The sequence below is a fragment of the Salvelinus namaycush genome, chromosome 15, assembly GCF_016432855.1.
Source record: "Salvelinus namaycush isolate Seneca chromosome 15, SaNama_1.0, whole genome shotgun sequence".
Classification (NCBI taxonomy): domain Eukaryota; kingdom Metazoa; phylum Chordata; class Actinopteri; order Salmoniformes; family Salmonidae; genus Salvelinus; species Salvelinus namaycush.
The window spans coordinates 16,788,234-16,804,136 of record NC_052321.1 but is presented as its reverse complement, the minus strand read 5'-3'; the positions used below and the strand labels follow the sequence as shown (position 1 = coordinate 16,804,136).

At 44.6% G+C, this 15,903-nt stretch overlaps 1 protein-coding gene across 1 annotated transcript in view; it reads left to right on the top strand.

Moving 5' to 3' along the window:
• Positions 1-15,903, top strand: part of LOC120059971 (ryanodine receptor 3-like) — a 153,962-nt gene that overhangs the window by 128,665 nt on the left and 9,394 nt on the right. The window contains exons 68-87 of the mRNA XM_039009049.1: positions 134-221; positions 342-434; positions 1,562-1,571; positions 1,684-1,688; positions 1,721-1,891; positions 2,057-2,116; positions 2,228-2,362; positions 3,781-3,893; positions 7,382-7,478; positions 8,943-9,049; positions 9,309-9,360; positions 9,472-9,528; positions 9,634-9,733; positions 10,159-10,238; positions 10,326-10,402; positions 10,514-10,587; positions 15,044-15,157; positions 15,314-15,402; positions 15,498-15,626; positions 15,741-15,845. Of these exons, the coding sequence (XP_038864977.1) occupies positions 134-221; positions 342-434; positions 1,562-1,571; positions 1,684-1,688; positions 1,721-1,891; positions 2,057-2,116; positions 2,228-2,362; positions 3,781-3,893; positions 7,382-7,478; positions 8,943-9,049; positions 9,309-9,360; positions 9,472-9,528; positions 9,634-9,733; positions 10,159-10,238; positions 10,326-10,402; positions 10,514-10,587; positions 15,044-15,157; positions 15,314-15,402; positions 15,498-15,626; positions 15,741-15,845 (1,756 nt within the window). The remainder of the gene's footprint in view (positions 1-133; positions 222-341; positions 435-1,561; positions 1,572-1,683; positions 1,689-1,720; positions 1,892-2,056; positions 2,117-2,227; positions 2,363-3,780; positions 3,894-7,381; positions 7,479-8,942; positions 9,050-9,308; positions 9,361-9,471; positions 9,529-9,633; positions 9,734-10,158; positions 10,239-10,325; positions 10,403-10,513; positions 10,588-15,043; positions 15,158-15,313; positions 15,403-15,497; positions 15,627-15,740; positions 15,846-15,903) is intronic.

The following is a 15,903-nucleotide window of genomic DNA, read 5'->3' as shown; positions in this document are numbered from 1 at the left end:
GGTGTGTTTTACTTTTACCATAGGACCTATTGTAATGAAGGAATGTACTAGTTTGGTAGCAAGGCTTTGAAGCAGAGGATAGTATATTGATATAGTCTTTGGGTCAATCTCTTCTCTCCTCTTTGTCCTGCAGGTCGAGGTGGCTGAAAGAACCAGACGCTGACTCCAATGAACTCTTCAGAATGGTGGCTGAGATCTTCATCCTCTGGTGCAAATCACATGTACGATTTCTCCTTAAAAACAATGGACAAACTAACAGTTACAATGGAGAGGACGCTCCGAATGAGAAGTAAACAAAGCAGAAATGTCTTCTTCATACATTGTTATTACTCTTTCCTCAGAACTTCAAAAGGGAAGAGCAGAACTTTGTGGTTCAGAATGAAATCAACAACCTGTCATTCCTGACTGGTGATAGCAAGATCAAGATGTCAAAGGTAGCATTTATTATTATGTGCCTGCTTACTGAGACAGTCAAAACAGTTCTGCATCTTCCCCTTATTTTCAGTGGTGGAGAGTTCTACTCTACACTCTCGAAGCAGTCTGCAGCCCGTGTGGTCATGTATGTTCACATCCTAACCCTGCTAACCTCAGTTCAACCTCCCACTGCTCTCTGTCAGCACGCTCTCCAGCTGAGCCTTGTTACTGGGCTTCATTCTGCAGAGGCAGCCCTTTCTCTCTCACTGCTCCAGTACTGCAGCAACCCTAACACTCATATCCCCCGTGGCCAAACAGCGGCCATGTCACCACCTCAGGGACAGGGAATAGATTTGTTGATTGTTTGTTTTTTAAATATTTTTTTATCCTGTCTGCATTTACACTCCATTCACTGGCATAGGCAGCAGCCATTGGCGTGCCCTGCCTCACTGTAAACACATTACATCAGCCAATCATTAACACCTATCGGCCCTCCATCATCAGACCATCCTAACATCATACCTAGTGTTTCTCATTCCCGTATGGGCCGACCACGTCCCATCTCTGTTATTGAAAGTCAACAAGCCCATGACAAATAACATGATCACATTTCAATGGTGTTTCTGGGTTATGGATACCCTGGTGTGTGTGGCTCCTGCCTTCTACTGGCTGTCTCTATTAGTCACTCAGCTCCTGCACTGGGGTGTGTGTGTGTGTGTGTGTGTGTGTGTGTGTGTGTGTGTGTGTGTGTGTGTGTGTGTGTGTGTGTGTGTGTGTGTGTGTGTGTGTGTGTGTGTGTGTGTGTGTGTGTGTGTGTGTGCGCACCCATACATACAGTTAATTGTGTTTCTGTCTCTCTTGCTCAGTTGAATATGAGTGTCTCCTTTGTGCCAGCTTCTTCCGTTAGCCTTTTTCAGTGCTGTCGTTCTTGAATAATACCTCACTCTATGGGTAGAGGCAAACTGTGGGCTAATGCTGCTTTCAGGCTATAGCTCAATTTGAAATGCTTCATTGGCACAGCCTCTGCAGATTTTGCTGGTGATGAAAAAATTCCTTGGTTCCCTCTGCTACCCACAGGCTTAATTCAGTGTGTGGTGTGCTGTGTGCTCTCCCACTGTTAAATAAGCTCCTGTGAAATACAGCACAGGCAGGTCAAGGTAGCAATTTGAACATAAAGGTAGACATAGAGAAAAGACTAGACTGTCCCAAATTACTGCCTATTCCCTTTAGGGCACTACTATACATAGGTATTTTTTCAGTGAGTGCCAGGTGAAGTTATTAACATTTCATTCCGTCCTGGTATCAGTCAGGGGGTCAGGACCAGGAAAGGAAGCATAAGAGGAAGCGAGGAGAGTTCTACTCCATCCAGACCTCCCTGATCGTGGCTGCCCTGAAGAAGATGCTGCCCATTGGACTCAACATGTGCACCCCCGGGGACCAGGAGCTCATCTCCCTGGCCAAGACACGCTATATCCTGGTGAGACGGCCTGCCTAGCCCACACTGGTCTGGGGTCAGGTGTTACCGACTACACAATACTCAGCAGAGACCAGTATTACATTTTTTTCGGTCATCAAGGGTGGTCAACAACTGACTACGATTAATGAATGGTATATCTAATTGTTTCCTCATATTACTCAACAGAAAGACACAGATGATGAAGTGAAGGAGCATTTGCGGCAGAATCTGCACCTTCAAGAGAAGGTGAGCTAGAGAAAATGATGAATTACTGTCATTCATAAAACTAGAACAGCACCTCTGTATCAAACAGCAGTGATGTTTTCTAAGCCCTACACTGCACTAACCCACCCACAGTCAGAGGACCCTGCAGTGCGGTGGCAGCTGAACCTGTATAAGGATGTGATGGTGAAGAACGAGGGGCCTCCAGACCCTGAGAGGACCGTGTTCCGGGTCCAGAGCATCTCAGCTGCAGTCTTTCATCTGGAGCAGGTCAGTGGCTGGCTGCACCATGCATCACCCTTACTGCCTACAGTACATCCAGTTTTCTACGTCTTATATGTGTGCCCCATATCGCCATATACTGGCTGTGCCCCATATCTCCATATACTGGCTGTGCCCCATATCTCCATATACTGGCTGTGCCCCATATCTCCATATACTGGCTGTGCCCCATATCTCCATATACTGTCTGTGCTCCATATCTCCATATACTGGCTGTGCCCCATATCTCCATATACTGGCTGTGCCCCATATCGCCATATACTGGCTGTGCCCCATATCTCCATATACTGGCTGTGCCTCATATCTCCATATACTGTCTGTGCCCCATATCTCCATATACTGTCTGTGCCGCATATCTCCATATACTGGCTGTGCCCCATATCTCCATATACTGGCTGTGCCCCATATCTCCATATACTGGCTGTGCCCCATATCTCCATATACTGTCTGTGCCGCATATCTCCATATACTGTCTGTGCCCCATATCTCCATATACTGTCTGTGCCCCATATCTCCATATACTGTCTGTGCCCCATATCTCCATATACTGGCTGTGCCCCATATCTCCATATACTGGCTGTGCCCCATATCTCCATATACTGGCTGTGCCCCATATCTCCATATACTGGCTGTGCCCCATATCTCCATATACTGGCTGTGTCCCATATCTCCATATACTGGCTGTGTCCCATACCTCCACATACCGGCTGTGCCCCATATCTCCATATACTGGCTGTGCCCCATATCTCCATATACTGGCTGTGCCCCATATCTCCATATACTGGCTGTGCCTCATATCTCCATATACTGGCTGTGCCTCATATCTCCATATATTGGCTGTGCCTCATATCTCCATATACTGGCTGTGCCTCATATCTCCATATACTGGCTGTGCCTCATATCTCCATATACTGGCTGTGCCGCATATCTCCATATACTGGCTGTGCCTCATATCTCCATATACTGGCTGTGCCTCAAATCTCCATATACTGGCTGTGCCTCATATCTCCATATGCTGGCTGTGCCTCATATCTCCATATACTGTCTGTGCCCCATATCTCCATATACTGGCTGTGCCTCATATCTCCATATACTGGCTGTGCCTCATATCTCCATATACTGGCTGTGCCTCATATCTCCATATACTGGCTGTGCCTCATATCTCCATATACTGTCTGTGCTTCATATCTCCATATACTGGCTGTGCCTCATATCTCCATATACTGGCTGTGCCTCATATCTCCATATACTGGCTGCGTCCTATATCCTAGATCCTAGATGTCCTGCTTCTCTGATCATAGATCTATACTCAGCATGATATACTCATACTTCTGCTCCAAACCATACTCCTTATATAATTTGATATATAATAAAGTACATATTTTGTCTTCATTTATTCAATGTAGGTGGAACAGCCGTTGAGGTCTAAGAAGTGTGTGTGGCAGAAGCTGCTGTCCAAGCAGAGAAAGCGTGCGGTGGTGGCCTGCTTCCGCATGGCTCCTCTCTACAACCTGCCCAGGTACCACACACCTGTCTCCATTTTCTATAGTCACATTCCTTTACAAACACATTCATTAGCTGACTGACTGTAATGTAATGGCGCCTAACCAACTGTGCTATTCATTTATTTTTTCGCATTGTTTGTAACTTATTTTATACATAATGTTGCTGCTACCGTCTCTTATGACCGAAAAGAGCTTCTGGACATTAGAACAGCGATTACTCACCTCAAACTGGACGAAGACTTTTTCTTTAACGAGTCCGACGCGAAGGATGTACTGCTTTGTCGAGACTGGAGGTCGGGGTGCCTTGTGAGAATTCGGAGGCGTATTCTGTACTATTGGCCAACCTGCAATCATTGGAAAATAAACTGGACGATCTACAATTAACCTTTTCACATGTGAGTTCCAAATATCCCTAACCGTCGCCCCCTGCGTGAGTTTTTTCAAGCAGACCGCCATAGTCCCTGTGCCCAGGAAAGTGAAGGTAACATGCCGAAATGACTACCGCCCCGTAGCACTCACGTCTGTAGCATGAAGGGCTTTGAAAGGCTGGTTTTGGCTGACATCAACACCATCATCCCGGAAACCCTAGACCCACTTCAATTCGCATACTGCCCCAACAGATTCACAGATGACGCAATCTCAATCGCACTCCACACTGCCCTTTCCCACCTGGACAAAAGGAACACCTATGTGAGAAGGCTGTTCATTGACTACAGCTCAGTGTTCAACACAATAGTGCCCACAAACCTCATCACTAAGCTAAGGACCCTGGGACTAAACACCTCCCTCTCCAACTGGATCCTGGACTTCCTGACAGGCCTCCCCCAGGTGGTAAGGGTAGGCAACAACACATGTGCCACGCTGATCCTCAACACAGGGGCCCCTCAGGGGTGCGTGATTAGTCCCTCCTGTACTCCCTGTTCACTCATGACTGCGTGGCCAATCTCCAACACCATCATCAAATTTGCTGACGACACAACAGTGGTAGGCCTGATCACCGACAACGACGAGACAGCCTATAGGGGGAAGGTCAGAGACCTGGCAGTGTGGTGCCAGGACAACAACCTCTCCCTCATTGTGAGCAAGACAAAGGAGCTGATCGTGGACTACAGGAAAAGGTGGGCCAACCAGGCCCCCATTAACATCAACGGGGGTCGAGAGTTTCGAGTTCCTTGGTGTCCACATCACCAACGAACTATCATGGTCCAAACATACCAAGACAGTCGGGAAGAGGGCACGACAATACCTTTTCCCCCTCAGGAGACTGAAAATATTTGGCATGGGTCCTCAGATCCTCAAAAGGTTCTACAGCTGCACCATCGAGGGCATCCTGACCGGTTGCATCACCGCCTGGTATGGCAACTGCTCGGCTTCTGACCGTAAGGCACTACAGAGGGTAGTGCGTACGCCCCAGTGCATCATTGGGGCCAAGCTTCCTGCCATCCAGGACCTATGTACTAGGCGGTGTCAGAGGAAAGCCCAAAGAATTGTCAAAGACTCCAGTCACCCTAGTCATAGACTGTTTCCTCTGCTACTGCACGGCAAGTGGTACCGGAGCGTCAAGTCTCGGACCAAAAAGTTTCCTTAACAGCTTCTACCCCCAAGCCATAAGACTGCCGAACAATTAATCAAATGGCCACCTGGACTTCTTACAATGCACCACCCCCCACCTACATGTACAAATTTCCTCTACTATACTGGTACCCCCTGTATATAGCCTCGATATTGTTATTTTATTGTTAATTCTTTATTAATTTTTTTTTGCTTTAGTTTATTTTGTAATATTTTCTTAACTCTTTTTCTTGAAATGCATTGTTGGTTAAGGGCTTGTAACTAAGCATTTCACAGTAATGTCTACTACACCTGTTGTATTTGGCGAATGTGACAAATACAATTGGATTTGATTTGGGGACTCCAAGTCAAATATTAGAACCAAATACCCCAGCTGCTGTTGTCGGTACTGGCAGGCAGCAAGCTGTGTACAGTTTAGCATTGTCTCTTATTTCCAAGCCAACCCTACACTCTCTCTTTCTCTCTGCCTCACGAGTCTCACCCCTCTTTCCTAGACTCCAGACCCAGTATTTAATGTGAAGCTCCCCTCCCCCAATCTGTACGACAAATGACTAGCCTCAGCCAGTTATCAAGGAATAGAAAAGGACACGAGCAATTTCATGCCCTGCTGCACTGTAACTCAATCACAGAGACCCAGGAGGAGAGACAGCAGGGAGAAAAACAATTAGGAGCCCAACCTGGGGGCGGCCATCTTTAATATGTGCTTTGATGCCGCTCCTCGACACCAGATGACTAATTTCACCTAGTTATTGGTGTTATTTTGGGAATATGACATTGCCTCACATAGTTGAGTAATGAGTAAGCATTAGCCTTCTCAGTCAGAGTAATGTTTTTGAAATAATGACATTCTATGTTGAGGACATTTGATGAAATGTCTGTGTACTTTTCTCCTTCAACTGTTAGCTTATATTTCCACCACCTCTAAAACTATTACATACCCTTGTTTCAGTGACTTACCACACTTCTTACTGTGTCTCTACTACTGTGTCTCTACTACTGTGTCTCTACTACTGTGTCTCTACTACTGTGTCTCTACTACAGATGTACTTTCTTAATGTTATGACTCTTTGTCGCAGAGAATGTTCCTGCGCAGCATCAAATGCAAACGTATATTCTATTCAAGATTTAAAAAGGCTTTGTAATTTCCACTTTAAAATGTCAGACTTGATTTGCCCTAATGAAAAATGTATCAAACCCTACAAAAATGTCCATTATAATCCACATAATAATTTACATTTCCTGTTGCTGCAGGATTATTTTCCTGCTGCGAGAAACTGGTTAAATGAAGATAGTACATCTGTACTTCACCTTCTCTCTGGTCTCTCCTGAATGACATTACTATACTGTACCTCCCCTCAGGCACAAAAGTAATAATTACTTCCTGAACACCTACCGATGCTATTGGCTTGAAAAAATGCATGAGAACACAGACTATGACAGTCTGCTCTCCATGCTAACGGTAATGTAATGTTCAGACAATGTTTGTGACCTCCACTTCCTTCCTCCTGTAACTCTCATACAGTGATCCAACTGGCATTCTGACTGGTTGGCCTGGGAGCTACACTCATCACAAAAATATTCCCTCATTCACTCTGACCAAAAAGTATTTTTCTCCTAAATTCTAGGTTTCTGTACTGATGTCTCTGTAATTTATACCATAAACCATACCATTTTATTTAGCTTTAATCATCATAGTACACTATAGATGTTGCAAAAATAAATATGTTCCGTGATAATTGTTTACTGGTGTATACATGACAGGGTTATGAATTTGGGGGTACAGTTCAGTCTGTGTTTCTCCACGGTGACCAGTTGGATGTTCCAGTGCCATACTAAAAAGTATTAACCATTCTTAAAGTAATACCCCGCTCCTCTCCTCTCCCCCCTGGCCCACCCTGCTAACCCTCCTCATCTCCCTCTGCACCCCCAGGCATCGCTCTATTAACCTCTTCCTCCTGGGCTATCAGAGAATATGGATAGAGACAGAGACGTACTCTTTTGAAGAGAAGCTAGTGCAGGACCTGGCAGTAAGTACTGTACCTGTCCTCACAGTGCCCAGCCTTCTCTGTGTTATTTGTGGTACTAGCCTATCCTCACCTGGCCGTGCCACAACACAAGCTCTTCGCCAGCACAATGCCTGCCAAGCACTTCGGGTGTTCCGCCGGTCATCCATGTTTTGCCCCTGGCTCCATGTTGATCTGTTCCTTGCTAACGAAATGCCTTCCCAGGCACGCATGGCATCGGTCTGGATGTCAGTGCCAGGCTGGCAGCTGTACTGTACTGTTACTGTACCGTTATCCAGTTCTAGAGCTGTCCCCCATCCCACAGGGGTAAGAGAGCATCCAACCACGATGCTACGGCTTACTGGTGAAATTTATGGAAGGTGTGGCATCTTTCGTAAATTTTCTTTCACAGCATGGACACATTATCGTGTAATATTCATGTCGTTTGAGGAATTTGTTGTAATGAAATTATTAAGGAAAACTGTCCCTGCAAGGGTTGCTTTCTTTACAACTTTGATTCTAGATATCTCAGAAATTCTTCAAAAACACCATTCTGTCCTGTGTAAGCATTAGAATCTGCTACATGTATCAAAACAGCAATGAATACAATGGTTATAATCACTCTATAACACAATGCAGGGAAAATGGTTACATCTTAAAAGCGATGACCATGTGGAATAGTATCCCATCAACCACCTTTTTTTGCACCATCCTTTCCTGGTGGTCTCTCTTCACTAGGAGAGTGTCTGTGACTGTCATAGTGATACGGTGCTAGACTAGTATAGAGTATTATAGAGTATGGATCAGGCTCGTGGAGAGTCATGCTTAACCTCCATCTTCCTCTCTTTATCTCTACTGAACACACACCTTGACACCGCTGACCTTGACACCGCTAACCTTGACACTGCTGTACCATCTAAATGTGCTGTGTGTATGTCCCTGTGTGTGTGCCTGCATGGTCTGCTGATGTAGGAGTGGCGTGCCGTACCCGTAATGCTATTCTGTTGAGATACACTCAGTCTGTGTCTTTCCATGGGCCATGCTTCAGTGAGACAGGGTTTGACTGCACATTATGCATCTTTCATTTCAATGTGTTTCTGTTGATCAAGTACACCCTGTTGTCTCTGAGGTAAGTGATGCGCAATAAGATAAGACTACTTATGAAATGGCAGTGGTTACTGCATATGGTTAATAACCATCCATGTTTTTGTTTAGATACCTTGGCCTTGTGGTAATTGTTATTTTTAAAGTGTGTTGCAGTGTAATTTCAACAACTTTAACTTACATTATTAAAATATCACTAATTCAAAGTAGAGCATACTGATTTAGAAGTTCAATCTATAAGGTTTGTATCAGCGAAGTGTACAGCAGGCACATTTAGTCACTCTCAGAGGGTAAAGGGCACTGCTACTGTATACATGACAGGTGATTGGGTGTCAGGCTGTACTCTGATGTACTCTGATGTGTGACTGGGTGTTTGTGCAGAAGACCCAACTGAAGGTGGAGGAGGAGGAAGAGGAGGAGGCAGAGAGGCAGCCAGACCCTCTTCATCAGCTCATCCTGCATTTCAGTCACAATGCGCTCACTGAGCGGAGGTAAACACACACAGACACCTGTGCACCTGGCATCATGCTGCTAGCTCCATCTGTGCTGTATAATATTGCTGGTGTATCCCTTGGCTAATAAACTGGCACATTAAACTAAATCACTGCAGCATTTCTCCCCACGCAAGGAGAAGCACTCGAGCACAAGTAATTGTGTCACATTTGTTCTTAGTCATGCACCTGAGATACTTGTTTACTATGGAGTTATGCAAGGTTTATTCACATACGTTTATCCTGCTTTTTCATTCAGTTCTTTGGAAGAGGATCCTTTGTATATTGCATATGCAGACATGATGGCAAAGGTACAAAGCCTATATAGATTGTTTGTTGATTTGTTATTGGATTAATGTCTTTAGTGTCATGTAGAGGTCAACAGAGACCTGGCTAACAAAGCTCTCGCTTGTTTTCTTTAGAGTTGTGCAGAAGATGAGGAAGAGGAAGATGAAGAAGGAAAAGAGAAAACGTTTGAGGTGTTTTGGATCTCCCATCAGGGTATTATATTTGACTAGTCTCAAATGATTTTGTAAGGAGCTGTGTTTGTTTACAAGGGGTGTGTTTGTTTTTTGACCTGACAGGAAAAAGAGATGGAGAAACAGAAGACGCTGTACCAGCAGGCCAGACTGCATGACAGAGGAGCTGCTGAGATGGTGTTACAGATGATCAGCGCCAGCAAAGGTACAGGGTGTTCTGGTGTTCAGAGATAGATGGGAGGGGTTGAGGGTAGCTGAAGGACGGGACTAAAAACAAACAAAGATAACTATTGTAAAATATACTGTATCTGTAAAATGTATATAGTATGTATAAGCTGGAAGTAGAAGCCTAAGTGTTGTTGTCCATTAGTTTACTCCAATTAGGAGAGGGGTGGTAGGGTTAGGGGTAAATAATAAATAATCATTACAAATAATATATACAAATAAATATATGGGGGACTGGAAATGATGCAGACACTTACATTGATGGAAGGTGCAATCTATCTGCAATATTAAAGCTGATCTACCACCTAAAAAAATATCTATATATATAAATAAATAAAGTACAGGGGAACACTCTTACAAAGACAAACACACACAAATAATGTGATCCCTGATTGTCCTCTTCAGGTTCACTTGGGCCCATGGTGACCTTTACCTTGAAGCTGGGCATCTCTATACTCAACGGGGGCAACATAGTGGTTCAGCAGGTATATGAGAATATTTATGGAATCCATATAAATGTTTTCAGTATCTACAGTGCAGCTCACATTTTATTGTGTATTTCCTTTTTGTAGAAAATGCTTGACTATCTGAAGGAAAAAAGAGATGCTGGCTTTTTCAAGAGTTTATCAGGACTCATGCAGTCTTGCAGGTGAAATGATCTCACAATACACAAACAAATCTTTGACGGTTTGACATTCAAACAAAGCAAAACCGTACGTGTTGAAAACCATGTTGGGTCTCTTTCTTTCAACTTCATTAGTGTCCTGGATTTGAATGCATTCGAAAGGCAAAACAAAGCGGAAGGTCTTGGGATGGTGACTGAGGAAGGATCAAGTAAGTGAGGAGAGATAAACGAGGGGAAACAGTATACTACCTCAGACAGACATATGCACTATAACCTCTGGCTCTCCTGTCAACACTACCTCAGACAGATATATGCACTGTAACCTCTCTCTCTCCTGTAAACACTACCTCAGACAGATATATGCACTGTAACCTCTCTCTCTCCTGTCAACACTACCTCAGACAGACATATGCACTATTACCTCTGGCTCTCCTGTCAACACTACCTCAGACAGACATATGCACGGTAACCTCTCTCTCCTGTCAACACTACCTCAGACAGACATATGCACTATAACCTCTCTCTCCTGTCAACACTACCTCAGACAGACATATGCACGGTAACCTCTCTCTCCCCTGTCAACACTACCTCAGACAGACATATGCACTGTAACCTCTCTCCTGTCAACACTACCTCAGACAGACATATGCACGGTAACCCCTCTCTCCTGTCAACACTACCTCAGACAGACATATGCACGGTAACCTCTCTCTCCTGTCAACACTACCTCAGACAGACATATGCACGGTAATCTCTCTCTCTCCTGTCAACACTACCTCAGACAGACATGTGCACTGTAACCTCTCTCTCTTCTGTCAACACTACCTCAGACAGACATATGCACTGTAACCTCTCTCTCTCCTGTCAACACTACATCAGACAGACATATAAACTGTAACCTCTCTCTCTCTCTCCTGTCAACACTACATCAGACAGGCATATGCACGGCAACTCTCTCTCTCCTGTCAACACTACCTCAGACAGACAATTGCACGGTAACCTCTCCCTCCTGTCAACACTACCTCAGACAGACATATGCACTGTAACCTCTCTCTCCTGTCAACACTACCTCAGACAGACATAAGCACTGTAACCTCTCTCTCTCCTGTCAACACTACCTCAGACAGACATATGCACTGTAACCTCTCTCTCCTGTCAACACTACCTCAGACAGACATATGCACGGTAACCTCTCTCTCTCCTGTCAACACTACCTCAGACAGACATATGCACTGTAACCTCTCTCTCCTGTCAACACTACCTCAGACAGACATATGCACGGTAACCTCTCTCTCTCCTGTCAACACTACCTCAGACAGACATATGCACTGTAACCTCTCTCTCCTGTCAACACTACCTCAGACAGACATATGCACGGTGACCTCTCTCTCTCCTGTCAACACTACCTCAGACAGACATATGCACTGTAACCTCTCTCTCCTGTCAACACTACCTCAGACAGACATATGCACGGTAACCTCTCTCTCCTGTCAACACTACCTCAGACAGACATATGCACTATAACCTCTCTCTCCTGTCAACACTACCTCAGACAGACATATGCACGGTAACCTCTCTCTCCCCTGTCAACACTACCTCAGACAGACATATGCACTGTAACCTCTCTCCTGTCAACACTACCTCAGACAGACATATGCACGGTAACCCCTCTCTCCTGTCAACACTACCTCAGACAGACATATGCACGGTAACCTCTCTCTCCTGTCAACACTACCTCAGACAGACATATGCACGGTAATCTCTCTCTCTCCTGTCAACACTACCTCAGACAGACATGTGCACTGTAACCTCTCTCTCTTCTGTCAACACTACCTCAGACAGACATATGCACTGTAACCTCTCTCTCTCCTGTCAACACTACATCAGACAGACATATAAACTGTAACCTCTCTCTCTCTCTCCTGTCAACACTACATCAGACAGGCATATGCACGGCAACTCTCTCTCTCCTGTCAACACTACCTCAGACAGACAATTGCACGGTAACCTCTCCCTCCTGTCAACACTACCTCAGACAGACATATGCACTGTAACCTCTCTCTCCTGTCAACACTACCTCAGACAGACATAAGCACTGTAACCTCTCTCTCTCCTGTCAACACTACCTCAGACAGACATATGCACTGTAACCTCTCTCTCCTGTCAACACTACCTCAGACAGACATATGCACGGTAACCTCTCTCTCTCCTGTCAACACTACCTCAGACAGACATATGCACTGTAACCTCTCTCTCCTGTCAACACTACCTCAGACAGACATATGCACGGTAACCTCTCTCTCTCCTGTCAACACTACCTCAGACAGACATATGCACTGTAACCTCTCTCTCCTGTCAACACTACCTCAGACAGACATATGCACGGTGACCTCTCTCTCTCCTGTCAACACTACCTCAGACAGACATATGCACTGTAACCTCTCTCTCCTGTCAACACTACCTCAGACAGACATATGCACGGTAACCTCTCTCTCCTGTCAACACTACCTCAGACAGACATATGCACTGTAACCTCTCTCTCCTGTCAACACTACCTCAGACAGACATATGCACTGTAACCTCTCTCTCTCCTGTCAACACTACCTCAGACAGACATATGCACTGTAACCTCTCTCTCTCCTATCAACACACAGAAAGACATGCATATCTTAGAAATCTTTAGTGTTATAGGAAAGTAATTGTAGATTTGTTTGATTATAAGATGACAATTTATTTTCTTACTTTTGAGAGTCAAGTCCACTTGGTGCTCTTGCCAAATGCTGACCCATGATGCTCCATACACATTTCTTAAGTGTCTAAAACCATACACAAGTATAACATATAAATGTTAAGTAGGTAATGTTGATTTCCATGTTACTCCATGTTGATTTCATCTGACCCCTCCCCCTTCCTCCCACCCAGCCACAGGGTCACAAGTCACCTGTCTTCTGATCTCCAACCAATCAATGCTCACAGACAAAACCAGTCTAAAATTACATTATTCCACTAATGTGATTATTTGTGGTTTGCTCTTACTGCTTGTGCTACAGCCAGTGGTCAATGTGTTCCTATTAACACCTTGTTGTACATTCTGAATCTGCCCGTAGAGAAACGTAATTCATTAATAAAGATTTACTGTACCCTACTCCATAGTGACAAAAGTAATGTTATGTCAGAACTGTATGTGGTCGCTAGTAATTCCTACAAACTTATGCACAAGCAATAAGAGCAATCCATAAGGATACACCCCCTGCCATTATGATTGGTCAGCCAATGTCCAACCCACCAGCTAATGATTGGCCCATGTCTTTTTGTTGTGTTTGAAGGCCTGTGATAGGGCTATTACAGCCACATGATACAGCATTAGCGTGCCACATTCGCTCTTTTGTTTGTGATGGAAAAGCTCATCTCCATGTCACATATGTCACTGGGCGAGTTTGTTTTGCATGGCCCGGTTCCTCAGGTAGGCAGAGATTGCACATTTTACACCATTCCATTGGTCCTTAAGTGAAATCTCCACCACCCGGGGCACCGGGCCATGCAAAATGAACTGGCCCATTGTGTCTGTGTTCATTGGGCAGGTAAACCTGTGCTACTGTATGTTCCTCAGTCACGTGATGTCCGAGTACTGTCTGTCAACAAGATAAAAAACACCAACTCCAAAAAAAACAGATCTATACACTATGTAAATCCCCCACCATAGAAGCTGTTGGTTCTAATGGAGCGCATACAGTAAATGGGTATGTTCTCATACATACTCCAGCTCATTCCCACCTCATGTAACCAGGCATAAGTGATGGTGACTGCAGTCCTGTAGTGTTTCTCACCCCCTGTCCAACACCAGTCCTGCCAAACTGTGCAGCAGAACCTGTAGAACTACCTACCTGAGACTCTTAACCGCATGTCTACTGTATGTCCAACGTCTAAAATGATGTAGATATCTCTCTCTTCTTCTTCCTTACTTCTTATTGAAACTCAATGTCTTCTCCTTTGCTTATGTCTGCTTTTTTTGTTTGTTTGTTTCTTCTTATCATTTTTTAACTCATCGGTCGCAGTCAACGTGAGTGAGCGGGGTAAATACACGGTTTAGATTCTACTCATTTCGCCATCCTGATTGCTCTTCGTCCAGTTCCCACCTCTTCCCCCTCCCCTCTGTCTGGAATGTGATAATAACCTACTGCTTTGATCTGAAGGAACACATGCATGCTCAATAAGACATTGGTCTGATTGTTCAAGCCATAGCTTTAGACCCAACTGACTCTTACCTCTCTCTCCTATACAAAGTTACTGTTTGTCTGCTTGTCGTGTGTGGAAACTTTTATTTCTCTTTATATTGATATTACTAACCAATATTAATCGATAAAGTAAATTAGTAATACGAATAAAATGTCCAAAGCTTTGCTTGTATCTGAAGGACCGAACAACAAAGCTCAGTTGTATTCCTATTATCCCTCCCTCTATCCAGTATGTACAGTATATCAAGTCAAAGTGATATGAATGTCTCATAGAGAGCATACGACTTTCATGACAAAGTCTCCTAGTCTAGGAGCTAGAGGACTATACAGCAGCTTTGTGGGGAAGTGAAAGTTATGCTGGCCATGGTGTAAGCTTGTGTTAGATCAAGCTGAGGGGGTCATCTGGTTTCTAGCCCCCTCCTAACCAAAGGGGACAGTCATCAATCTCATCTCCTGTTTCCAGGTTCCAAGGTACTGCAGAACGATGAGTTCACTAAGGATCTCTTTAGGTTTCTGCAATTGCTCTGTGAGGGACACAACAACGGTATGTTCAACACTTTACACAGAACACCTTACGTCAATAATAAGCCTTAGTTTACCTACTGTAGCCTACTTGTGACAATGTTCAATATATTTCATTACCGTACTCTGCTGAAAGTGATCCTCTTTTATCCATTTGACCCCTTTTCCCTTTCTTCAGACTTCCAAAACTTCCTGCGGACTCAGACTGGGAACACAACCACAGTAAATATCATCATCAGCACTGTGGACTACCTGCTCCGTCTGCAGGTAAAATACTATCCCCCACCCTCACTCCCTATATGCTTTGTGTGTAGCGTCTGTTTATACTGTCCTGTGTTACATGTTGATTTATCCAATATTAGGAATCCATTAGTGATTTCTACTGGTACTACTCTGGGAAAGACATCATGGATGAGGCTGGCCAGCGGAACTTCTCCAAAGCCCTGGCTGTGGCCAAGCAGATTTTCAACTCTCTCACTGAGTACATACAGGTAACACAAGCCTCTTGGGTTGGAAGAAACTAACCTTCACGGACAGGAATGCATTGTATGGTTAATCATGGTTATCGTCCTGACTATAGTGATATCTTCTCTGTGTGTCCCCAGGGCCCGTGTATTGGGAACCAGCAGAGTCTGGCCCACAGCAGGCTATGGGATGCAGTGGTGGGCTTCCTGCATGTGTTTGCCAATATGCAGATGAAGCTCTCACAGGTAATACAACTAAGGACCATTTTCTAATCAACTCACTCCTTGTCAACCAGTGGCTCAA